Source organism: Curcuma longa, chromosome 20 (assembly GCF_044706935.1).
Source record: "Curcuma longa cultivar G26 ecotype Majalengka, Jawa Barat chromosome 20, ITB_CL_G26_1.1, whole genome shotgun sequence".
Classification (NCBI taxonomy): Eukaryota; Viridiplantae; Streptophyta; class Magnoliopsida; order Zingiberales; family Zingiberaceae; genus Curcuma; species Curcuma longa.
Genome location: NC_133880.1, coordinates 1,568,221 through 1,594,157, shown reverse-complemented (window position 1 = coordinate 1,594,157; position 25,937 = coordinate 1,568,221). Strand labels below are relative to the sequence as shown.

The following is a 25,937-nucleotide window of genomic DNA, read 5'->3' as shown; positions in this document are numbered from 1 at the left end:
CTTTTTCTTTTCCTACATCAGAAAACAAAAATATATTAATATTATTTTGTACAAATAATGTATAATATGTAAAAACTTACCTCTTAGCCATCCTTGGTTTCATCAACCCTGTTCGAAATAAAATAATAATATTAATCAATAAAAATAAAAGATTTACAAATAGAAAAAATTAAAGCAATACTAAAATTATATTGATACACAACTAGGCTACGAAGAATCGTCGTGGTCACCGTCATCACCGGGAGCAGGAGGAAGCTGACTCGGAGCGGAACCTAACTGAAGATGACGCATAATAAAATCCTGCTGTCTGCGCATTTCTTTTATTTCTTCATCTCTTTGCAAAATTATTCCTTTTAAATGAGAGACTTCTTCAGTTAGGCTATCTATTGTGCCCTCATTGCTGGTTGGGTGGAAGAAGATGTGCCATGAACTTGATGAGTTCTGCTCAGAGAACACATTCCCAATATCCTCCCCCCCCCCCCCCCCCTTGGATCCTCCACTCGCCTCCAACCAAATACTCAGGTCATTACCAACGGAGGGCTCAGATCCATCAGCATTATCACTAGCACTTGAACTTCTCTGGGCTATCTCAAGCTCATCATATTTTTCCTGTATTGAAATATAAATACATTTAATAAGTTAGATTCATACATAACTAATAGAATTCAATTAAGTTAAATATTAAATTTCAAACCTTCATCGCTTTAGCTCTCTGTCCGCTCCAAGACTTATCTTTTTTTTGGAAAGTGCGGGTAAATGTCTCAATAAAAAGTGGCTCCTTCCCCATCTCCTTAGCCTAAAAAAATATTGTTAGAAATATACTAATAATTTAAATTTAATTAATAATATAGTGTTTATAAGAAATATACTAATCTGCGTGTGTGTTCGTCGATGTTGATGGAGCCTCCCGCATATGTAGCAGATGAGTCACCAGAATTAAATGTTTGATTTGCTTTGTTCTGGTGACTTCTTTGTTTACTTTCCTCGGTTTGCCAAACACCGAGGATCTTCGTCCAGTTTTCATCGGTGATGCACGGTGGTTTTTTGCTTCTGGTCTTAGCATGATTCAGAACATGCCGAATATGATCCCCACATTTTTTTTAAAAAATTCGCTTGATTTCCATTTCTTCTGATGGATCCCAAGTAAATACACGCTAAAATGAAAAAAATAACAAATGATTAGATATATTCAAGTTAATTTGATATATCGATTAAAGAGAACACTCACCTTAAATTCATTCCACCATAAATCTTTCGTGGGTGATGGAGTGCTAGTATAGGTCATAAAAGCCCCTCCCCAATGGTTATTCACAATTTTATTAATTTCGCGAATAACTGATACAGAATTCTGAAATCTATAAAAAAATTTCAAACAAACATTAATTAGTAACCTAAATAAAATAAAATTTGAATATAAAAAAATGATAAATACTTACGAATCGCCATGAGGGACTATAAACTCTCGAGTATTCTGCATCTCGGTAGCGGACTGTCTGGGAGAAGGGTTTGGAGACTGTAACGGCGACGACTGTGGTGGCGAAGGTGCATGCGAAGGTCCTGCAGCGCCAGGTGCTGAAGGAGACTGGCCAGGTGCATGGGAAGGTCCTCCAGCACTAGGTGGTGAAGGAGACTGGCCAGGTGCTGAAGCAGACTGGTCAGGAGTACTCCGTCTATGACCACCTCTGCGAAACTGTCAAACAAAATTATTATGAGATAAAATAATAAATATTCATTACATAAAGAGAAATATGAAAAAACTTACCATGTGTGCTACGTACGATATAAGCAGATGTAAAACAGAATATATAAATAATATCACCTGTAATAACCTATAAGAAAAAATACAGTGCATCAACAGTTAATTACAAATATTTAACAATAAGACAGTATATAAACAAGTAAATAAGCAACAAGTTATATAAATATGCAGAATAAAATTTAATAACTCATAAAAATTTCCTTACCATTTTTAAAAGATGTCATTTTTTATATAATATCAAAGTCCTCATTTTCATTGTCATTATCATCATCGTCGTCGTCATCGTGTCGTCATCGTCGTCGTCGTCGTCGTCAGATTCATTAGCATTAATTTCATTTGCATCGACATTTATTACAATTCCGCTGAGATCTCGTAATGTTGAAATAATATATTCTTTAGTCTCAAAAGTGTTTCTAACTTCCTCTTGTTGATATGCAATGTCTTCCCAACGTTCCTCAATTTTTGACCGTGCTTTAGTTTTACAAACAACCCACCAATCATTTTTGTCGCGTCTCAAACTAGGATACGAAGCATAGAATACCTGAATAGCTTGTTGTGCCAACACAAATGGTTCATATCTTTTATAAAATCTCTTGTGATTTATTTCAACCAACTTGTAGTGTGGATGCACCTTCATTCCTCTGATAGGGTTAAACCATCGACACATAAATAAAATAACTATTTTCAACATTGCTCAAATGATTTAGAATGTTTTAGACTATGCTAATTGGCATAGGCTTATAACCTCGTGTAAAAGACTCAGAACTAGGATTTCTTACTATATATACTTTCTACATACTCCACACTTCCATTATAAAATTTTAAAAATCCAAGTCATTTAGGTCTCCACCAATGGATTTTGGTCAAAACTTATTGATCGACTTAGAGAGCTCTGATCAGGCTCATTCCAACTTATTAGGTTTCTGCAGTGCATAGGAGTTGAAATGTGCCTTCCGTTAACATCGTAAAGATTTCCAACATTGCTCAAAAAGTTTAGAAAGTTTCAGACTTTGTGCAAATTTGTGCGAACCTATAATTTCGTGTAAGAGACTCAAGATTTTCTCACTATATCTACCTTCTATACATTTCACATTTTCATCTCATTACAAAATTTAAAAAATCTAAGTCGTCTAAGTCCATCAATGAGTTTTAGTCCAAATCCATTAATGGACCTAGAGGTTTTGTTCGACTCATTCTAACTTCTATGGATTTATTAAATGAACCTAAGTCCAAATAAACCCTCTTGTACTATTTTTAGGTTCATCAGTATCGCTCAAAATGATTTAAAACTTTCAGAACAGTATGGTATTGGTCTTCAAAAATCAGCACCATAATGATGTTGTATTTAAGCTGTTGTGTTGAGCTTTAACCAGCACTAAAGTGATTTTTTATTTCCATTTATTATTATTTTTATTAATAAAATAAATTCTTGTTATTAATTTTAATTTTAATTTTTATTCTTTTATAATTAGATATTAAAAAACTAAAGATATTAAAAATAGAAGAAAAATATTTTTAATGTTTTATTAACCTTCTTTTTATATTTTTAAAATTTTTTATTAAAGTTTTAAAATTAAAATTAAATAAATTTAGAGGATTATTTAAACTTTAATAAATAATGAGCACCACAATCTGTGCTAGTTAGCACATGATCATAACTTCGCTTATGTGATTAAGACTAGGATTTGACATCATATATACCTTCTACATACTAATCTTTTACATCTCATAATAAAATTTAGAAATTTAAATATTAGGTTCATTAATGGATTTCGATTAAAATCTATTAATAGATTTAGATAACTCTGATCGGAACCATTTCAATTTTTGTAGGTTTCTACAGTGCACGAAGGTACCCTATGTTATCATCATAAAGAATTCCCAACATATTGCTCAAAAGGTTTAAAAGTGTCAGACTTTGTGTCAATTGACACAAGCGTAAAACTTCGTGTGAGAGACTTAAGATCAAGATTTTTTTTATCATATCTACCTTCTACACATTTCATATTTCCATCTCATTACAAAATTTTAAAAATCCAAATCATCTAGTTTTATCAATGAGTTTCGGTCAAAACTCATTCATGGATCTAGATCCAATCAGACTCATTTTGGCTCCTATGAGTTTATTAGATGAATCTGAGCCTAAATAATCTCTCTTTCACTATTTTAAGATATTTTCAATAGTGTTTGAAATTATTTAAAACTTTTAGAATACTGTGATATTAGTCTTTGAAAATCAATAACATAGTGTGTGATCAGAATTAGACATTGTAGTGCTTATTTATGAAGACCAGTATCACTGTGGTGTTGGTTTTCAAAAATAGCACCACAGTCTGTTCTAGTTGACCCATGATCATAACTTCGTCTATATATATTAGGATCAGGATTAGATATCATATATATCTTTTACATTCTAACCTATAAAATTCAGAAATCTAAATGATTTAAGTTCATGGATTAATTTCGATCAAAATCCATTGATAGACCTATAAAACCTTAATTGAACTCATTCTCTACAGTGCCTACGAGTCCAAGCAAGGTTGTCTCAACCCTTCTAGAGGCCCTATGTAAAAAAAAATTTTATTTAATTAATTAAATATTTATTTTAAAAAAATAATATTAATTAAAAAAATGGTTGTAAAATTTTTTTAAAAGTAAAACTACTAATAAAATTTTATATTTAAATTTTGATGATAATTTTTTAATTAATAAATTTTTTTAATTATTTAATCTTTAGATATTATTAACAACTTTATTAATTTTAATTTTTAAAAATTATTTCATATACTAAAGTATTAAGTATTATCAATAGTATTCTATAAGATATTTGCCTATTAATGTATTAGGAAAAAATATATTTTTTATAAGATTTAATATCTCATTTATTATTTTTAAAAAATTATTTTTAAAAATTAATTTAAACCATCAATATCAAATAATATTTTATATTTTAAAAAGTTTTCAAAATTAAAACATGCTAACTGTAAAAACTTTTTATTTAAAAATATAATGACGGAAAATTAAAGCTAGTTATTTTTTAGTTTATGCAATAAAAAAATTAATTTAATATTTAAAAAATTAACATACTACTTTATATTGAATTACGAAGAATCTCTATTTTTTATTCTTATCAAGGAAAAGAAAGGAAGAGTGAGAAAAAGAAAGAAGAAAAAAACATTCTTTGAAACTATCACAAGGATGGGAAAAAAAGGACAAAAGAGAAAAAGAGCGCAGAAATATTGACAAGAGAGGGAAAGGACATGAGATCACTGATGACTATGAGAGTGCACGTTTTTTAAAGATCAATATGAAAAGTTGACTAAATTTTAAAAAATAAATAATTAATTAAAAAATCAACAATAAATAAAATTAAAATAATCTAAAATTTAAAATATATAATTTTTAAAATTGATCTTAAATTAAAGTGAATATTTTTAAAAAAATAAATATAAAAATAAAAAAAATTTAGGGCCCCAATTTATTAGGCCCTAGGCATAGGCTAAAGGCCTATGCCTTGAGGCGACAATGACTCCAAGGGTGTCCTTGGTTATTATCATAAATGATTTAAAATGTTTTGTCAATTGACACATACCTATAACTTCGTATAAAAGATTTAAAAATAAGATTTCTCACCATATCTACCTTCTACATACTCTACACTCTACACTCTACACTTCTAGCTCATTGTAAAATTTTAAAAATTTAAGTCGTCTAAGTCCATCAATGAGTTTCGGTCAAAACTCATTAATGGACTTAGAGAACTCTGATCGAGCTCATTCCAACTCATGTAGGTTTCTGTAGTACCTAGGAGTCCAAATGTGCCCTCCGTTATCATTGTAAAGGGTTTTCAATATTTCTGAACAGGTTTAAAAAGTTTCAGACTTTATGCAAATTGACACGGGCCTATAACTTCGTATAGGAGACTCAGGATCAAAATTTCTTACCATATCTACCTTCTATATATTCCATGCTTCTATCTCATTACAAAATTTTAGAAATCTAAGTTGTTTAGATGTATTAATGAGTTTTGGTTAAAATTTATTGATGGATCTAGAGATTTCCGATCGGACTCATTCTAACTCTTATGGATTTATTAGGTGAACATGAGTCCAAATTAGTCCTCTTTCAGCAGTTTTCAAAATGATTTAAACTTTTAGAATACTATAGTACTGATCTCTGAAGATTAACACCATTAAACCCTAATCCTAAACTAACACCATAGTGATATTGTATTTAAGTTGTATTTAACCAACACCAGAGTAATTTTTTTTATTTTTTATTAATAAAATCAACTCTTATTATTAATTTTTTTATTCTTTTATAATTAGATATTAAAAAATTAAAGATATTAAAAAATAGAAAAATATTTTTAATGTTTTATTAACCTTTTTTATATTTTTAAAATTTTTTATTAAAGTTTTAAAATTAAAATTAAAAATAAATAATTTAGAGGATTATTTATTAAAGTTTAAATGATATTTAAATTAGTTTAATTTAATTTAAAAAGAGAAAGAGAAGGGAGGAAAGAGAAGTTGCTAAATGAGAGCGAGGTAAGAGAGAGATGTTGTAATTAAGTGCGCATTTTGGGAATAATGAAAATTTAGCATGCCTTTGAGAATTTTAAAACTTCATGTGCATCCTTTAATTTGTGAATTTGCTGACAAAAATAAAAAATGCTTTATTTAATTTTATGAGAATCAGTAAAGGGCATTTCTTTTATATTATTTTTACTCAAAAAACACTTCACTTCATTTATAATTTAAATAAAATAATATAATTATCCTCTAATATATTATTCAGTATTATTATGTGTTATCATCCAATCCTATTAATTAGTTATATGAATATGATATAAGTTTGTAGTGTAGTAATTATAATTTTATAGTTATTATAATATAAATGTAATTGAACAGGATAAATTTAAATTGTAGTAGATATAAAATTGTAACTATTATAACGTGAATGTTAGTAAATAAAATAAGTCTGAATTGTAGTTACAATTTTATAATTGTTATAATATAAATGTTAGATAAATATATCAAATCTGCATTATAACAATTATAAAATTATAGTTATTATAACGTTAATATTTTTATAGATGTTAAGTATTATTGTAATAATTATAAAATCGTAATTATTATAATATAAATATTTTAAAATAAATTAAATATATATTATAGCAACTTATCTAATTATTATAATTAATTGATCAATTCAAGATTTGATGTATGTGTTAGAAAAATTTAATGTTTATTATTATATTAGAGGATAATTATTTAAGTTGATAGGATGGACAGCCCTTCCAATCAAAATAAAAAACGGACGTCCCTGGATAATTTTAATTTTAATAAATAAAAGAAACGTCGCTATTGTCGATGTGAAATTGCCTCTAATTAAAAAACTGGCTAATTTATATGCACTTGGAATAATAGGCCCCGCATGAAACCGGCAGTATGAACCACGGATGGATGCCGCGCATAGAGTTTCCATGGGACGCTCTCTCACCGCCTCAAGTATCATTGCTCTTATGATCTACTCATCCAAATTACCCCACTTTCAGACCCCATGCTACGTGGACCCCACGTCACATTTCTGCCCATCCGCCAAGCGAGTAACTAATAAGCGCATCAATTTCCGTGCCCTAATGTTTGACTCCCTTGGTTCCGCAGGTGTCAGTCCACCACAAATTTTATAAAAATTTTCGTTATTTTAACCCAGAAGGCAATTTGGACGGAAGAGACGCGAAAGCTGACGAGCTTCATCCTCTTCGATCTCATCCACTTTCCGCTTCCACTTTCGCCTCGATCGAACTCTCTCTCAATGATGATCGCCAAAGCCAGCACGATGGAAACTGGAGGCGGAAGGGAGCCGACTTGTGTCGTCTATTGCCCGGACCGGCCCTCATTGATGGTCGTTGACGGTAATGACCTGGCTTCGTCGGAGGACCTCGGGAAGAAGACCCGAAAGCCCTACACTATTACGAAGTCGAGGGAGAGTTGGACCGAGCAGGATCACGACAAGTTCCTTGAGGCCCTACAGCTGTGAGTTTTCCCAGTGTTCCGATTCTTGTATTGCAAGATTGGGTTTTGGTGCTAGGTTTATCAGATTTACTAGTTCTTAGTTATAGTATATGGTTTCTTCGTGATGTTTGGATTTGAGTTGTCATTCGTTGTGGATATTGCTTATTTTAGGCCGCGAATTTGCGTTCTATAATGGCGATAACTTAATCGCCTAGTTACGCTTTTTTTCGTTTCGCATGGTGGATCTTTGGTCTTTGCTGTTGGTATTGCAGGATCTGCTGGCTGCAATTTACCATGCATAAACGTGCTATTGATTGTGGGCGTTCAATTTTTTTGTTTGACTTTGCTTAATTTTTTAAGGTCAAATTTAAATCAAAATGTACCTTCACAATTGATTATATTGATCACTTCAAAGCCAGCAAGGCTTAACATCACTAATTTTGTACTGATAAGTGTGGTGGGATGTTGCTTCATTTCTCTAGGTTCTTCGTTAAGATTGTCTTAATACAATTTAAACCTATCTTCCTTTTCTCATACTATGCTTAAATGGATCCTCATTTTTTTAAAGTGAAATAAGCACTATTGCTCTATTATAAGATGAGAAAACTAGATTTCTGTCATTTATTCATGCCCGTAGAAATTTCTACTTTCTGATTCTCAAAGAATGCACGTGAGTTAGGTTGCAGATATAGGTCATTGACATATAAATAATGTTGCATTTTTCTTGTGTATAATTGATTTCTGGTCTTTTGCTGATTGCAGTTTTGACCGAGATTGGAAAAAGATAGAAGCATTTGTGGGGTCAAAGACAGTGATCCAGGTGAGCTCCTGAATCACCTCAGTACTTAGTATTATATACTCTATGTTGTAGGATGCATGGTTCGTCGGAATGGACGTGGAATGGCCGGAACAGGCACTTCGGCATGGGAATGCCTCATGCCGTGTTAAATTTCCAGTAAATAACGTTGGTTGCTATGAGATGGTGTTCTTGAGCGTTATAATGGCCAAAGAATGGAATGGGTCGGAATGGAACTCTTGATTAAGACGACCGCGGGGAAGAGATTTGGGAAGGACGTAGGGTTTAAGCCCGGCGGGGAAGAGGGAGAAAGGAAGGAGAAGACGCATTTGGAGGAAGTGTGAGTGAGCGGAGGCGGTGTGGGGAGGAAGAAAGGAAGTAGAAAGAAAGACTGAGGGATTTTGAAATTGAATAGGGTTTTTCTCCAACCACATCAGTTTATGTGGCCACGAACCTTGTGCCACATGTCGCTCACTGAGAGGCGAGCAAAGGCTTAATGAGAACCACGAGTAACCAATCTGCATTGGATTTGGTTTGGTTTGATTTGGCTTATGAATTCACATAAAATAATTTAATTAAGCTGTGAATACAAGAGAAATTAACAATATTTTAACTTCAAATTAATTAAAGTAAACAACGTTTATGAAACAATATGGTTTTTAGTCAATTAAGAAAAAGAAGAGTATAATAAAATATTAAAGAATTAATAACTTATGGCAGGAACCAATCCATGCATGCATTAGATGATTACATAGTATCATAATGTAATTGGCACAAGCAACGAATAAGATGTTGGCCATGTGAGTTAATACAAGCAGAATTTATAGTTTGACCTATTGATCGACATTAATCATTTAGCATGGGGCTCAGAGTTGTGAGCGGCAACGATTTTGCGGAGGCTTCATGAAGAGGCCTTGCTTGGTCATGAGGTTGTTGTAAAGTTGTTGTGACATCGTGATAGTCAAGTTTGGATGTAGCTTCATAGTAATAGGTCACTGCGCCCCTAATTATGTCAATTCTTTTTCTTTTTCTTTCCGGTAAATAACGTTGGTTGCTATGAGATGTTGTTCTTAATAATAGCTTTGATAAAGTATAATTTTCATTGTATTTTTCTCATTATATTATTATTGTATGATAATTATGTACTGATGTATTGATTTTTTATAGTTTCATGTATTTTATTTTTTATTACTAATGTAATTTATACATTTATTTAGTTTTTTTTACTAATTCTCTATATATTTTTATTTTTATTTTTTAAAATGCATGCCACAACCATTCGTGAAATGATATTGGAACGAGAATGGTAGAGTTTGCGACGGCCGCTGCGACTGTTCTTGCGAACCCTGGTAGGATGTATACATTGCAAATTAGCACTAGATGCTTTGCAAATTAGCACTAGATGCTATCTCTGTAAGCATAAGTGCTTTGTAAAATGTATGTGTCATCTGTGGGTGGTTTGGTTGTGTGTCAGCTCTCATCTCTATGGATCCAAATTTGAAGGTTGAAGTTTTTTTTTTAAGATATGGGCTGATAGTGACTTAGGTAGAATTTTAGGTTAATGTTGGGTTGTACTATTGTCAATCCTTCTCTACTCATGGCATAAGTAGTGGAGAGCACCTATGCAATCCTTTGATTCTTTCAACTGAAATGCAGAGTGATTTAATTATATTTATGTTTTCTTTTCAATTAAACTATGTGAAGGGAAGCCTTGGCATAACAATAAAATTACTGTCGTATGACCTTGTAATCACGAGTTCGAGTCGTGGAAATAGTCTGGTAAAGTTGTATACAATAGACCCAATGTGATCCGATCCTTTCCCGAAACCCTACATTAGCAAAAGCTTCATGCACCAAAATATCTTTTTTTTTTTGTAAAATTAACTATGTATATATTATAGTTTGGTAATATAGTTGTTTTCAATTTTCATCTATTTTGAATTTTTTTGGCTAATTACATAATTTCTTTCTAATTGAAATGGGAATTGGTTGTATGATTGTGCTTTTTTTTTTCATGAGTTTGACCTTAGGCCTGATTTTAGATGCTACTTTCTCTAAACAAAAACCTGAATCTCTTTCTCGAATATTCTGTTTTTTGGATAGGGTGAAGTCACAATATGTTTTATTTAGCACATGTGACGGTTAGTTTGTAAGTTTACGCACTTTGGAGATCATTTGCATCAGACACATGGAGGAATCATTAACTTAGAATTATATTCCATTATATTTCATCTGTATTTTATTTTATATGTTCTCATAAGCATCAAGCCAATATACATTCAGATACCATCAGTTACTTGGTGTGTTTGCTGATTGACGTTCACATATTAAATCTTATCTTTATAGATAAGGAGCCATGCACAAAAATACTTTCTGAAAGTTCAGAAGAATGGTACAAACGAGCATGTGCCACCACCTCGACCTAAGAGAAAGGCAGTTCATCCATATCCTCAGAAAGCTGCTAAAAATGGTTTGCACAGTTCATAGTACTTCTTGTTTTTTTCAATTGTAAGATGCATAGAATTTTTTTTCTTTTGGATCAAAAATAGTTTCTCTGATACCTGAACCCAAAACTGTATTCTATGCATCCTGTCACTTGATCCAGGCGATTCTTCTACAAGGGAAAGTACATCCATGCCTAGGAACCACACTACCATGACACTTTCTTCTTTGATTCAAAGATCAGAGCAGCCTGTCAGTACCTGCCATCTTAAGAAAGGTCTGCTGTTTTGATTTCAGCTATCTTGTGACCTTTTTGATTTGTCTTCTGATTGCTCAGTTGAATTTGCAGATGGTGTAGTAAATGCAGGAGTTTTGACAGCAAACAATTCCAGTTCTACTAACACTGAGAGCCCTGGAACATGGTCTGCTTGTGAAGCAATTGATCAGGAAAATTTGGTCACGTCTCTTCCCAGTGAGTGCTGTCTTCCACCTATATAGCGTGCTGTCTTCCACCTATATAGCATTCTAGTCACCTGTCCAAATTAAGAACCTAATTTCATCATCAACCACACTATTTTAAACTGCTGTTTGTATTTTTTCGTATTTCTTTATCTTCCTTCTTCTCTTCCTTACTTTCTTACCTTTGTATATATATTTTTATTTTGGTAAGTCATGCCAGACTTCGCCCAGGTGTATAGCTTTCTTGGCAGTTTGTTTGATCCTAACGCAAGTGGACATTTGCAAAAGTTGAAAGCAATGGATCCAATTGATGTTGAAACTGTAAGTTTCTTGCAGTATCAATTTTCTTAAAGTTTTTGAACATCAAAATAAAATTTTACAAAGTAGTCATGTATGTGGTCCAGAACTCCACATAAGTGATGTGTGACTGGTTTAGGTAGGATATTTTGACAAATTTTCTTATGGAAGAACTTGTTTTGTGATTTCTAGTCATTCTGGTAACTTTTTGTGATTTGATCGTTCTTATGTCTCAGCTCAATAAACAAGCTTGAACACAAATGAGATTTTCCACACGTATTTGATCACGGGGACAATCTTTATCACAATTGTGGGCAAAGTTTATAATTTAAATAATCAAGCATCTGCTGCTTTGCTTCCAATCAAATCTTCTTCTTCTTTTTTTGTTTGGGCAAAAGATCAATGACATATTTCTTTCATGACAAAGATATACCTTTAGAACTATAAGAAACTTTCATTCAAGGAAATAACAAGACTTCTCAAATTTTCAATAGCAATCTTAGTTTCTTCTAGATACTTTTAACTTATATGATAACTTAGGTATATATGTCACTTAAAGGAATCTTGTCAATATGAATGGTCAACGTTACTATTTTGGTGGCATTATGTGAGTGACATGAGAACTTTGTCTGAGATGATCATTACGTTTTTTGTGTTTGCATATTTTAGTTTCCCTCTTGAGCAATGCTTCTATTAATTTTTCTCTCATAAACCTCTTCAAAATAATTGCCATATAGAATCTCATTTTTGAAGTCCAATTGATATATTTGTCAATTTGGATTAACAACCAAGGCAAAATAGTATACATGAAAATAGGATGAGCATCTTCACAGATTGTTTCATTAATCTACACCATCTGTTTAAATATATGTTTTAGCAAGATACAATCTTTGTATAACTATTTTTCTCCATGATACTTAAATTTAAGCACATGGATTGGGAATAGGTTGAACTTTAGCTGAAGAAACAAGAACTAATGGTTCCTGTCACTAATGTCAGGTACTAATATTGATGAGGAACTTGGCTTTGAATTTGACTTGTCCAGAGTTTGAGGATCATGTAAGTATGCTAATCTTGTAAATACTAATTTTGTCCCCATGTTAAACCTGTTTATCTTTTTCAGTTGGCTTTTCTTTTGATTTATTTGAGTTTGTTATTTGGGTTGTTTATATCCTCATGGGTATCTCAATCACTTTTTGTAGGAATGTGGGATAATACAAATTTTGTTACTAATGTGGGAAAATTTTTAGGTTATTGTCCCTAACACAATCATCTCTCTGTATCTATCTATCTATCGGTATATATAGTATCTTATTTTATATTTATCTTCCTAAGTTTGGAAATTACAGGTAAACCGTGATCTATTTACCATCAAGCCCTCAATTCTTCCTCTTAAACCAATTCACATTTAGTGTAAATACTTTTGTCATAAATGAATTCAAGCCAATTCACATATAGTGTAAATTACACTTTTGTCATAAATGAACTCACTTCTGGACCTCGCAAAAACATAGTTATTATTAGCTGTATATATAATACCATATTAGCTATATATATATGTTAATTATGGTAGCTATTAATTAGCTTTATTAACTTTTTAATTGTAGATAGTTTCTTAAGATGAGTTTAGTTTCCTAAGTTGAATTTTTAGTCTTGTATATAAATATACCTCATCTTTCAATAAAGTGATATATTCTGCTTCTACCTTAAGTAACATGGTATTAGAGCATTAGAGATTCAAAATTAGGGTTCCATCCTCGCTGTTGCTACCCTCTTATTTTCCACCTGTTAGCCTGTGACAACACCGACCACCGCCACCTATTCTTCTTTTATTCGTCGACACATCCCATTCGCCTTTACCTTAGACACCTGCACATCAACTCGATGAGCTCGTAGCCTCGTGCTCATCTCGCCGCCCATCAGCTACTACGTTTTGGTCTTCTTTCGAATTCTTCTCTTATTTGGTTTCCTTTGTGATAAAGTATTATGACTGAGAATAGATCTTTTATTATGATAGATGTGGGGGCATGTGATGTCTAATTCATAGACCATAAGCTGAATGGTTCTATTCGGATTGGAGTAAGACTATTCGTCTTTATCTATGGCGTATTGATAAAAATGATCATTTGACTGATGATCCTCCTAAAGATGATTCAAAGCAGACATGACTTAGAGACGATGCTCGCTTATTCCTTTAAATTCGAAATGGTATTGAGACTGAGGTAATTTATTTGATCAATCATTGTGAATTTGTTAAAGAACTGATCGATTATTTAGAATTTTCAAACTCGAACGTTGAATTCTGGTGGTATTGTGTGCAACTACTATCGTACGATCATATAAAGTTTCAGTGTAGAAAGCTTCAGTACAAAAATCAACAAAAACATTTGGCCCATATGACCTCCATCAATGGTGCCTCTGATAAATTAGTTCTTATCTCTATAGATGAATTTGCCAAGTTCTTAAAATATCAGGAATGACTCAAGTCTTCATCTTTCTCTGTCATTGCTATTGCCGATTCAGGTAAATACAACGCATGTTTTGTTTCCTCATCCTTTAAATGGGTCATTGATTTTAGTGTCACGGATCATATGGCAGGTAATTTTAATCTCTTTTCTACTTTTCAATCCAAAGATAACACTTCTACCGTTAATTTAGTTGATGGGTCACCATCTTCTGTTCGTGGGTTTGACACTATCAATACTACCCCTTTGCTTCCTCTGTTCTCCGTCTTATATTTATTTAATTTATACTTTAATTTGCTTTTTGTCAGTTAACTAAGTCATAATCTTAACTGTTGCATCTCATTTTTTCCTGATCATTATTTATTTCAGGATCTTTTGACGAAGAAGATTAGTGGTAAAGGATGAGTCTGGAGGCCTCTACATTCTTAACACATCGCTCACAAAATCTTTTGCTTGTTCGAATGTCACTTCTCTTTTCGAGACTCATTGTAGGTTGGGTCATCCATCTCTCCATTTGCTCAAGAAGCTTTGTCCACACTATAGTAAGATATCTTCATTATATTGTGAGTCATGTTAGTTTGCAAAAATCACCGTGTTAGTTCGAGTCTTAGAGTAAATAAACGTGCTACTATTCCTTTCGAATTAATTTATTTTGATATTTGGGGTCCTTGTCCTATTTTGTCTAAACCTGGATTTAGATATTTTGTTACTTTTGTGGATGATTATTCTCGTGTAATTTGGTTATATTTAATAAAAAGTCGTTCTGAGTTATTTTTTCTATTTTGTGCATTTTGTGTTGAGATTAAAACTCAATTCGATGTGTTTATTCGTACATTGCGAAGTGATAATGCTAAAGAATATATGTCCGGTCACTGGCATAGACAGTGGTGGGTTGCACTGGGCTCCAGTCCATTGCAGCCCAGTAATTTTTAATTTAATATATTAAATTAAAATTTAAAAAATTAAAATAGTCTAGTTCAGTCCTACTAATTTAGTCCAGGGCAGTTAAATATTATGACTATGCTATTGCGTTCGATTTATTTCAATCTTATATGGGTCAGAATGACATGTATCATGAAACCTCTTGTGTTGATACTGTAGGATCGGATAAGCGCTAGGGGGGAGGGGGTGAATAGAGCTTATAGCGGTTTTTTTTTTGATTTCAAAAACTCGTTAATTCGATCGTGCTTGTTCGTAGATCAGGTACTATGCAGCGGAAATAAGAATAAAATCAAACACACAAGAAGATACTTTGTTTTTACTTGGTTCACAGTCAAAGGCTGCTACTCCAAGGTACACGGTCTTTGATCGTTTTGTATGGGCAACCCACTAGTGAACTCGTTTCTTACGGGAACGAGTTGTAATGATTTGCAAGAAAGCCAATGATAAAAACTTTATCGTATTTAAAACATACAATAAATGTAAACAGTTACCCAGAGCCGGAGTTGAAGATCGATCTTTCCGGCGCGACTCCGGCGTTACGACGGCTGGTCGGATGTTGCTGCTCGCTCAGGGTGCCGTCAGCTCGACTTGAAGCGTCTTGGAATTGATTTGAATTGTTGTACAGAAGCCTCTGTTTAAAGTCTTTTTATAAGACCTTCCGGTCGCCTGGATCCTCCTTCCGGGCGACTCCACGTAGACCGCCGATCCACTATCTTCGCAGTTGACTCGACCTTTCGGTCGATTGGACTCTCCATTCCGGTCGACTCCGTGCTGACGTGGAGGGTCTTGATAGACTTCGACTTCCGCTGCGTTTATCCAAACCCGAGTCGCCTGGATTCGACAATCCGGTCACCTGGACCATCCGGTAGACTGGAACTTAGGATAAGGTCGCCCGGAGTCAAAGACTTCGCCTCTCCAATCTGCATTACAAGTTAGTTCCAAAATGCAAATAAACAGATTGGATTAACAGTTCAACGAACTGTTAACTGGTTTTAACTTCAGGTTTTCAGTGAAACCTTGAGTTAGACCGACGCCTATAGTTCCACTTCGGGAACGTGTCCTGACCCTTTTTTCTCGGGAGAATTTACCTGAGTTGCCAATCAAGTCTTCCAGACTTGTTGGATTTTCTGCTCAGTTGTGGTCCTCGACCTCCAGGGATTTGCTGCTAGGACCCGGTCCTCCTGACCGCCTAGACTTTCACCAAGCTTCCAGTCCTCCTGACCCTACTCGTTTGGACTTTGATCACGCTTCCCGGTCCTCCGACACTGCATGGACTTGCACCTGGTGCACTTGACTTGCTAAGTCTTCTGCCTGATCCTCCAGACTAGGACTTGCCCTTGCTTAGCCTACAACTAGGACTTTGTCTTGCTTAGCTTCAACTAGGACTTTCCTGTGCTCCCTTCACACTAGATCAACTTGTTAGTCTAACCACACATTTAACTTGAACCTCGTGCCATTATCAAAACTAAGGTTTGATCATCTGGTGCTTCCCGCACCAACAGATACTCCATCTCAAAATGGTGTGGAAGAACGTAATAACAGACATCTTGAAACTATACAAGTTCTTTTATTTCAAATGAATGTTCCCAAAGCATTTTGGGCTGATGCAGTTTGTATAATATGTTTTCTCAGTAGTTGCATGCCATCCTCTGTTCTTCATAGTGGGATCCCTTTTAAAATACTTTTTCCCAATAAGTTGTCATTTTTTGTTAACCCTAGGATATTTGGTAGCACCTATTTTGTTCGGGATGTTTGTCCAAATATCACTAAATTAGATTTTAAGTCCTTGAAGTGTGTCTTTCTTAGTTACTCTTGTCTTCAGAAAGGATATAGGTATTATTGTTCCAATATTAACAAATATCTTATTTCAATTAATGTTACCTTCATGGAAGACACACCTTATTTTCGATCTTCATCTATTCCGACTTGTTAGGGGGAGATGATGATTTGTTGTTATATCTTGTCAAATCCTCCACACGTTTCAGAACCAGATCATGTCAAGGCTTCTATTATTCAAGTCTACTCCAAACGTCAACCTCTTGATTCAGGTCTTGCATCTCGTCCTTCGTCAGTTGATCCAGTCCTGAGCGATGATCTCCGTATTGCGTTACACAAAGGGAAACAACAATGTATCTATCCTACTTCTTTTGTTTCTTATAATGGTCTGTCGTCTTCTTCTTGCTCTTTTATTGCTTCACTTGACTCTATTTCTATTTTTAAAATTGTCCGTGAAGCCATATCTCATCTTGGTTGGTATGATGCAATAATAGAGGAGATGAATGCTTTGGATGAGAATGACAGTTGAGAGTTGGTTGATTTACCTTTAGGGAAATGGGCTATTGGATGTAAATGGGTGTTCACAATTAAAGTCAACTTGGATAGGTATGTTGTCAGATTGAAAGCACGTCTTGTCGCAAAGGGCTTTACTCAGACCTATGGTATGGACTATTCTGACACTTTTTCTCCTATTGCAAAATTAACATCTATTCGATTGTTTATTTCAATGGTTGCTATTCATCATTGGCTTTTACATCAACTTGATATCAAGAATGCTTTTCTTCATGGAGATTCAGGAAGAAGTGTATATGAAGCAACTTTCTCATTTTGTTACTTAGGGGGAGTCAAGGCGAGTTTGTAGTCTTTGAAAGTCTTTATATAGTTTGAAACAGAGTCCTTGTGTTTGGTTTGGAAAATTTAATCAGGTTGTTGAAAATTTTGGTATGATGAAAAGCAAATCTAACTATTCTGTATTCTATAAGCAATCAGGAGCTGGTATCATCCTATTAGTTGTGTATGTGAATGATATTGTTATCACTGGAAATGATGTTATGGGAATCTCATCTCTTAAGTCTTTTATTCATACTCAGTTTCACACGAAGGACTTGAGGGTGCTAAAGTATTTCTTAGGTGTGAAAGTTACAAGGAGTAAAAAAGATATATTTCTTTCTCAGAGAAAATATGTTCTTGACCTATTAACGGAAACAAGAAAATTGAGGGCAAAACCTTGTAATGCTCCAATGATTCAGAATATGTACCTCATAGGAGATGGAAACTTATTCGAACATCTTGAGAGATATCGAAGATTGGTTGGGAAGTTGACTTACCTTACTGTAACTCATCTAGATATTGCATATCCGATTAGTGTTGTCAGCCAGTTTATGTTATCTCCAACAATTCATCATTGGGTAGTGGTAGAGTAAATTTTGTATTACTTGAAAGGGGCACCCGAATGAAGTATCATGTATGCAAATCATGGATATACTCATATTGAATGTTTTTCAGATGTAGATTGGGCAAGTTCTAAAATGGATAAAAGATTTATTTCAGGTTATTGTATTTTTGTTGGTGGAAATTTAGTCTTATGGAAGAGTAAGAAGCAAAATATTGTATCACGATCCAGGCCAAAGTCAGAATATAGGGCTATGACACAGTCTGTATGAGATATAATGTGGATATATCAACTCTTGACTGAAGTAGGATTTAAGACTTTAGTACCAGTAAAATTGTGGTGTGGTAATCAAGCTGCTCTTCATATTGCATCGAATCATGTGTTTCATGAGCGAATTAAATATATTAAAATTGATTGTCATTTTGTTCGTGAGAAGATTCAACAAAACTTGATTCTACAAAATATATGAAGACTGGTGAACAACTAGGAGACATCTTTACAAAAACTTTAAATGAAATTCTGATTGATTATTTTTGTAACAAGTTGGACATGATTAATATCTATGCTTCAACTTGAGGGGGAATATTAGCTGTATATATAATACCATATTAGCTATATATATATATATATAGTAATATATATTTGTTAATTATGTTAGCTATTAATTAACTTTATTAACTTCCTATTTGTAGATAGTTTCCTGAGATGAGTTTCTAGTCTTGTATATAAATATACCTTATCTTTCAATAAAATGATATATTCTTTTTTTACCTCAACTGACAGTACTAATTTTCTAATTAGGTTTTGGAACTGCCAAAAGAAATTATTATCACCTACTGCACCTTCTCTAACATCTATATTTTTTTTCTTTTTGTAAGATACTGAACTAAAAGCAATGTGCATGGTACCTAGATTAAGACACATATAGCCCACGGACTCTATAGATTGATTACCAAGCTCAATCATCTTGTTATGGAAAAGAATTCCATAGGATACTTGTTCTCCCATTCGTCTTGTATGATTCACCAAGCGATATTACAAATAGGTCCCGGGGAGAATATTTATATATTCATCCCTCTATTATTTCCATTTCTAACACTCTTTTTAGTGGAAAACTGACTTATTACAGACACATGATCCCAGGACCACTCAAAGCTTTGGTGAGCAGGTCTACCCTATGCCAATCAATTTGTTGGTCCTCAAGATAAAGGTTGCATTAAATGCGTCAGAACAAATTTGAGGATTTTAATTTACTTATTGACAATAAGGTCAACGGAAATTCAGGAATATGAAAGACGGACAGCAGATGCAAAGCGGATGAAAGAGAAACACTTCCAATGTTCCAATGTCTTTAACTGATTAAGACACATCATCTATAGTGACATTAATAGGATTTGCTGGTGGTGTGATAATAGAGATAGACGATATGTCACCAGAAATGTATTGAGAGGCTTCGAGGCTAAAATCCATAAAAAAGATCTAATTGTGTGCAGAAAGTAGTAGACATTTCTCTATGAACCAATAAGGTAACCCATTGGGATAAAACACTAATAACTCAAGTTTTAAGTGCTCCTCTATTGGAATAACAACGGTGCAACTAGACAGTGATGGTTTAGTGGAGGTTGAATCCAATATTTAGTAATGGGTCGACTGAATTAGGACACCAATGAGGAGGAGTCCTTAGAAGGAAGGAAAGCTTCAGCTTAGTAGCATGTTTCTTCTGTTGGGTTCTCCAAGTGTAACAATGGCGAAGAGGCAATTTAACAAGGAGCGAAGAGAGTTGACTGAGTGCTAGTTCATTTGCTTGTTCATAAATGTCATCATTAAGGAAGAAGTGCTTGTGTTGAGAGGATGCTTGGCCAGAGAGGCAGTGGTGAGGATACTCAACATGGGTGCTCCAAAAAGAGATGCCTTAGTGACAGAGGCAATGGATCCTGATGCAGTTGCCAAAGTGTTCATTGAGCATTGCTACTAAAGGTTCAACAACAACCAACAAACACTTAATGGGCTTTACTAGGATGACACCTGTGTTTATCCCTTATGGACGACTCTTGTAGATGTCATCTGGGTGAGAGCCAACGCTGAGCAACAATGAGAGAGAAGGTATAGATCTGAGACATACATGTAGATGATCAATGTGGGTCAGAGTTATGACTTTGATACCATGTTATGGAAAAAGAATCTCACAGGCCAAATCCCTTTTTCTATCTCTAGGCACTTCCAACTTGAGAAGACCTTTCACCAAAGACTGATTCATCAATCACTTGTAATATGGGATAGCTGCTGTGCCCCAGACGTGCATGCCAGCTATTCATGCGCATCTTAGTTGTCAATATACTTGCACATCTCCAATACCAAAAACCATATAGTTCCATAGAATTGTGAGTTATGCAACAGAAGGTAGACTTTTCTTCATCACGTGGAAGACATTATTCACCTTGTTTAGAACTCATGTGAGTTGTAATTTTTGCACATCTGACTTGCTAGATCGGAAGCCTTATATCATCCACAGTCTTCATCACTTTATTACATTTGTATTGGGCCAGGATCATCAACTTCCCTTCATCTCTTGTCATGGGCTATGTTAATTGATGCTATGTTAATTGATGACCAGTATTTCCACTTGATTGAACATCATGGTGTAGTAAGATACTGGCCTATACTAATTAGGCTTAGTCCCAGACCAACTAACTTCACAATTCCAGAATATACATGGATAATATCTTCTCCAGGATTCCTTGCCTCCTTGTAATATTGTTGAAATGGTGACCATAACAGGAGAGATTAATTGAGTGATTGTGTAGAGCATGGTTAGAAATCTCATATTGTGCCGAATGAAATGGTCAAAACCTATTATTCCGATAAATTATTGAAACTCGATACTATTTGACACCGAGATGATGTCTCCTGTATTATTGTATCATTCATGTTGACAAATACCATTTCATGTCAATACTCGATACCCATGCTAAATTGTGATAATGTTATTTTTTATAATTTGTCTCCGTACAAGATAATGTCAAAATTCTAGCATTTCAAATGGAAAACAAACTATATAGTTCTGTTATATTTTTCCTTTTTTTAATTTTTTTTTCTTCTACCTCTAATTTACCACTGACATCATATATCCGAACGCCAACACAATACTTAATATCTTTCTAGTGAAAGATCGAAACACTTTTACTGTCTAAAATTTCGAACTTTGGTGTAGAGAAATTGTTGCATCACCAACGGTCCCTAATCGAGATGACTCTAAAACCAAATGTTGCAAAATGGAAAGTCTAAGCTTTGAAATTTGAATAACTTTATTGATCTAATTGGATTGTTTACACAGTAGCTCCACTCACACCTCACACACACTCATTTTCTTTTCTTCTCTTGTTTCTTGTTTCTTCGCTTCATTGTTATGGCATCTACCACCCCTATTTGTAGGAGTGGATGGTGGTTAAATATTTTCACAAAACATTCTAGAGAAATCTTTCTAGCCATATGCTTAGATATTTGCTTCTTCTCTAGGCCTTTCCTAGGATTACCTAGACTCTTCTAGGTCTTCAAGAGAAACCTACAATACTATAGAAGCTTGTGGAGTGTTCTAGTAAGCTCTGGTAAGTTCTAGACCCTTCCATGAGTTGGTGATATTTTAACATATAGATGTGGGTCCATACACACAGAAGGAGAAAAGGAAGGATGATGTAGTGTAACACAGGATGGAGGGGTGGCATATGTGCATCGATTCTATGGCATGCTTCAGTCACAAGGAAAGATTTTGGAGAGATGGTGGTGTAGGGGTATAGTGGAGTTTGCTCCGTGCAAAATCTTAGCCTCCCTCTCAAATGGAAACACCTAGTAAAGAGTTCTAGGATTCTCCTAATTCCTCACTGAGTTGAGAGGGATAAAATTGTATTATCTAGTCAAAAGAACAATTACAACTATAAATAGGATTAATAAAGCGGATAATGATTTACTACCCCTTGTGTGACTATATTTATATGTTAACACATATAATTATTATCACTGACATAAGTATTAGCAGAAGCCAGAATCATAGAAAACTGGTGACTGGTCCTACTAACAGGAAAAGGAATAGGATTTCAAGGTTGGATAGTGTTGTTGGTACTAGAAAGGAGGAAGGCATACCACTGATGTATTCACTTCGTCTTTTGTACTTATCCTCTTCAGATAACTACAGAGACCAAAGAATCCTCTGGACACCAATGTAGCATTGACCTTTTAACGAATAGAAGAGCACAGCAAAGAAGGGCCATATCAGTTAACAACCACAAGCCACCTTGGATTCTACTGGTATCTCTGATCAGGTTGTCTAAAAGAGTATCTTGGACATTCCTGAACCAACTAAAATTTATTTTTTTTAGAAAAAAAAATCCATGAGTCTGACTTGAGCAAGCTGGGTAGGAACAGGTACCAACTGATCTGAACATGTGAAATGTGGAGGCATTGATTGGGCTGAAGTTGTTATCCTACTAAAATGCCTCTGGATGTGGGTGAGATGGAGCTATTGGCATTTTTTCATTATACATGTTTTGTGTGCTTAAGATTGTGTGTGAGAAGAAGGGTGTTTCAGTCTTTCAGGATTGGTAGGAATGGCCTGGTGGTGATTATTTGATGCTTAGATCTACATCCTTTCAAAATCCCACTTTGGATCATGCGACAGGTTGTTCAGCATGGAGCTTGCTGCAGCCCCATTCTTTTGTAACAAGTCCAAGTGATGTAGAATTTGACCTTTAATTTTTTTTAAAAATAAATCAGTCCAATAACATGAACTTTGCACATGCTGCTGTTTTTTTTAGTACTTCTAGCAAACAAGTGAACTTACACCAAATCTAAGGAGACCAAGCTATTGTATGGTCTATAAATGGGCTCCCTATTATTTTTTTTTCAATTATTCACTCATTTGCTCAGTAATCAGTAAAGTACTTGGTTCTCCAAAACTCTCCTCTTGCAAAATTGTTGTCACACAAATGTGTGGAATTGCTGGGTAAGTTATGATCCCTACTTGTGCTGTGTTGTCCAAGAGATAATGATTTGTTTGTTGTATTGCTGGTATTGATATTGTCTACAAACTCTGTTTGAACCATTGTCCCAGCCTTCTACAACTTGACAACCAAACTATAGGGCTTAACTAGCAGACCACAACTTGGATAATTCCTGTAGAAAACTTTGAATTAGCTGACCAAACTACAGGACTTCAACAAGGCTCCACTGATTTCATGATCACATCACTCTTTGCCATCACACAGGCCAACCTCCTCCCGATGTTATATCCATCTTGCATGTGTGCTTCCTATATACCTGGTTGGACAGATGAGTTTGCTGAGTTGGCGAAGTTGCCTTCTTAAGTGGCTTTGTGGTAGGGAATGTATCTTCCCTTATGATTTTCCCATTGGAATTGTTTCTTCTCCTCATTGTGGATGCATACAGATCTCCAGAACAGAAGATTTAGTAGTCTTGTTTTTCTTTTGCTTACGGTGTTCATTTCCAGGGTGCTACATTTCAAGTTAACTGTTAACTTTCAACAATCAATGTGAAGCCACAGTTCAAGGGCTTGAAATTTGGTTATATGAGACAGAAACTGAATAAGGCTAGATTTACTGTATTAAATCATTAGCTGTACTCAGCTCCAATTGACTTCTGATATTGTGCTTGGAATCTGCAAAACCTGATTGTTTCTTGTTAGAAACTATCTGATGTTACTGTTTCTGGGTTTGTGGGACTTGGGATCTAATGGTTGGATGGCCTTTGCCTATTACTGATTTGGATGTGTTTGCATGTCTCTTCTGAATTAGGATTTACCACCACACTTTCAACCAAATCTTGTTGAACATCTGTTAAGCATGTGAATTGCATGCGAAGGATATTATGCCAACGATCACATGGATAATCAGTAGAATTTCCCCTCAACATTTATTGTTCTATTCCAAATGAACAGTAGAATATTTGACTTTCAAAACTGAAAGATAGCTGGAAGTTTAGTGGCTGTCAGTTCATGTTGCAATCTTTATAGTTAGCTCAACTTTGGCAGAATGGCCTGTCTGGCAATAATAATGAACAATTGACTTGATGTTTGTGCAATGGCATTTCCCTAGAAGCTACAACATCATCTGACACCGGCGTGTTCACATTTTAAGGTGATCTTGTATGGCTCACAAAATATTGGCTCAAGCAAGAGTATTCGTTGTGGTCATCCGTTTATTTGAACGTATAAAAAACAGTACTGAATGTTGCATGCTTACAAATTATTTTCTAGATAGTCCTCCGTATTTTTTTTGGATTTGTGTTTGCATTATTTAACTCTGGTTTCTTGTAAATGGTTGCCACCCAAATTTATTCCTCCTTTTATCAAGAACACAGGTCACTTGCTATTTTGAAATTACTGTGCCTAAATTTATCTCGTCAACATTGCATGTTTTGCTTGGTACTAACTCGCAAACTTATTTTTTACAATAACCTCGTGCAGAGAATGTTGCTTTCAACTTATGGCAGTGATATGGAAGAAGCTAAAGCACATAATATAAGCGACTTGTTTCATTCAGGAGATGCTGCAATTACCCCTCTTGTGTGAGTTGATTCTCTTGCCATACAATATCAGTTGGTCCTAATACTGTTAAATTGCCACGCTAACATGAGCATTTTGTTGTCTAGGGTTCAAGGAGAATAACTACAAGAATATTCTAATAGCTGATGGTGCATGCATTTCTGTGGCTCATGCAGCGTCTCTTAACATCGCATATTTGCTTAGTTGTATTCAGGGAGAGTACTGAGAACTCAAGCATGTTGTATTTGCTTTTAGTTGTATTCTCTAAGTAATAAAGATGGTATATTTGTACAGCAGAGTGTCCATGCGAGTGGGTTTTGATTGTATATAGTAGTTTAGAGCTTCTACACTGGTTTATGAAAAGCTTCCATTCCTTGAGGCTGCAAGGACATTTTTGGTTTTCTGATGCCTACATAACAAATTGTTCTGTTGTGCTTCGTTAACTCGGTATTATCGCAGAGCAGAAGAATGCACGGGAGTAGAAGAATGCATGGGAGTATGTGTTGTGCAGTACGTTTATTGTATTGTTTTAAATGAATCATAAATAGATCGTATCCAAGGTTCAAGAATGTTCATTGTGCGTGTGCTGTAGGGATAAAATATTTAGATGAGTAATAAGAGAATTATTTTTTGAATTTCAAATAGAATGGATATTTTGAAGGTTAATTTTTAAATGTGTATAAGTTTTGTTTTGAATTTATTCATTAAATATGAATTAGAAAAAAGACTTTATTTTTAAGATTAGTTGGGTAAAGTTTGAACACTTTTATGGCTCTTTATTTGATGCATTAAAATACCTATGCAAAATTTCAATCGACGTGCTTGGTTCACAAGAGTGGTTATTTAATTTTCTATGCACTCTGATGGAAGAAGTATTCTTATGTTTCATTAGGCAAGGTGGACTAATGGATCGATTGAATTTATCAAATTGGACAAGCAAATCAGGTCTGATGAAGTTGGATATAATAGATAAGTTTGGTCGAATTTGATGTAGGTGGTATGGACTAGTGGGTTGATCGAACTAATATCAAAGTG

The 25,937-nt window shown here is 34.3% G+C and overlaps 1 protein-coding gene and 1 pseudogene across 2 annotated transcripts; one reads left to right on the top strand and one right to left on the bottom strand.

Moving 5' to 3' along the window:
• Positions 1–207: 207 nt before the first annotated feature.
• LOC141813517 (uncharacterized) lies at positions 208–7,359 on the bottom strand (annotated as a pseudogene).
• A 127-nt stretch (positions 7,360–7,486) lies between these two features.
• Positions 7,487–25,302, top strand: LOC141813315 (protein REVEILLE 6-like). 2 transcript variants are annotated; one of them, XM_074701257.1, is made up of 9 exons: positions 7,487–7,800; positions 8,542–8,599; positions 10,922–11,045; positions 11,181–11,294; positions 11,367–11,489; positions 11,697–11,797; positions 12,773–12,832; positions 24,825–24,925; positions 25,010–25,302. In XM_074701257.1, the coding sequence occupies exons 1-9, from the start codon at positions 7,580–7,582 to the stop codon at positions 25,023–25,025; spliced, it is 918 nt and encodes a 305-aa protein (XP_074557358.1). In that variant the 5' UTR covers positions 7,487–7,579; the 3' UTR covers positions 25,026–25,302. The 2 variants fall into 2 exon arrangements, with proteins under 2 accessions (XP_074557358.1, XP_074557357.1); XM_074701256.1 differs by having other exon boundaries at positions 11,688–11,797.
• Positions 25,303–25,937: the final 635 nt, after the last annotated feature.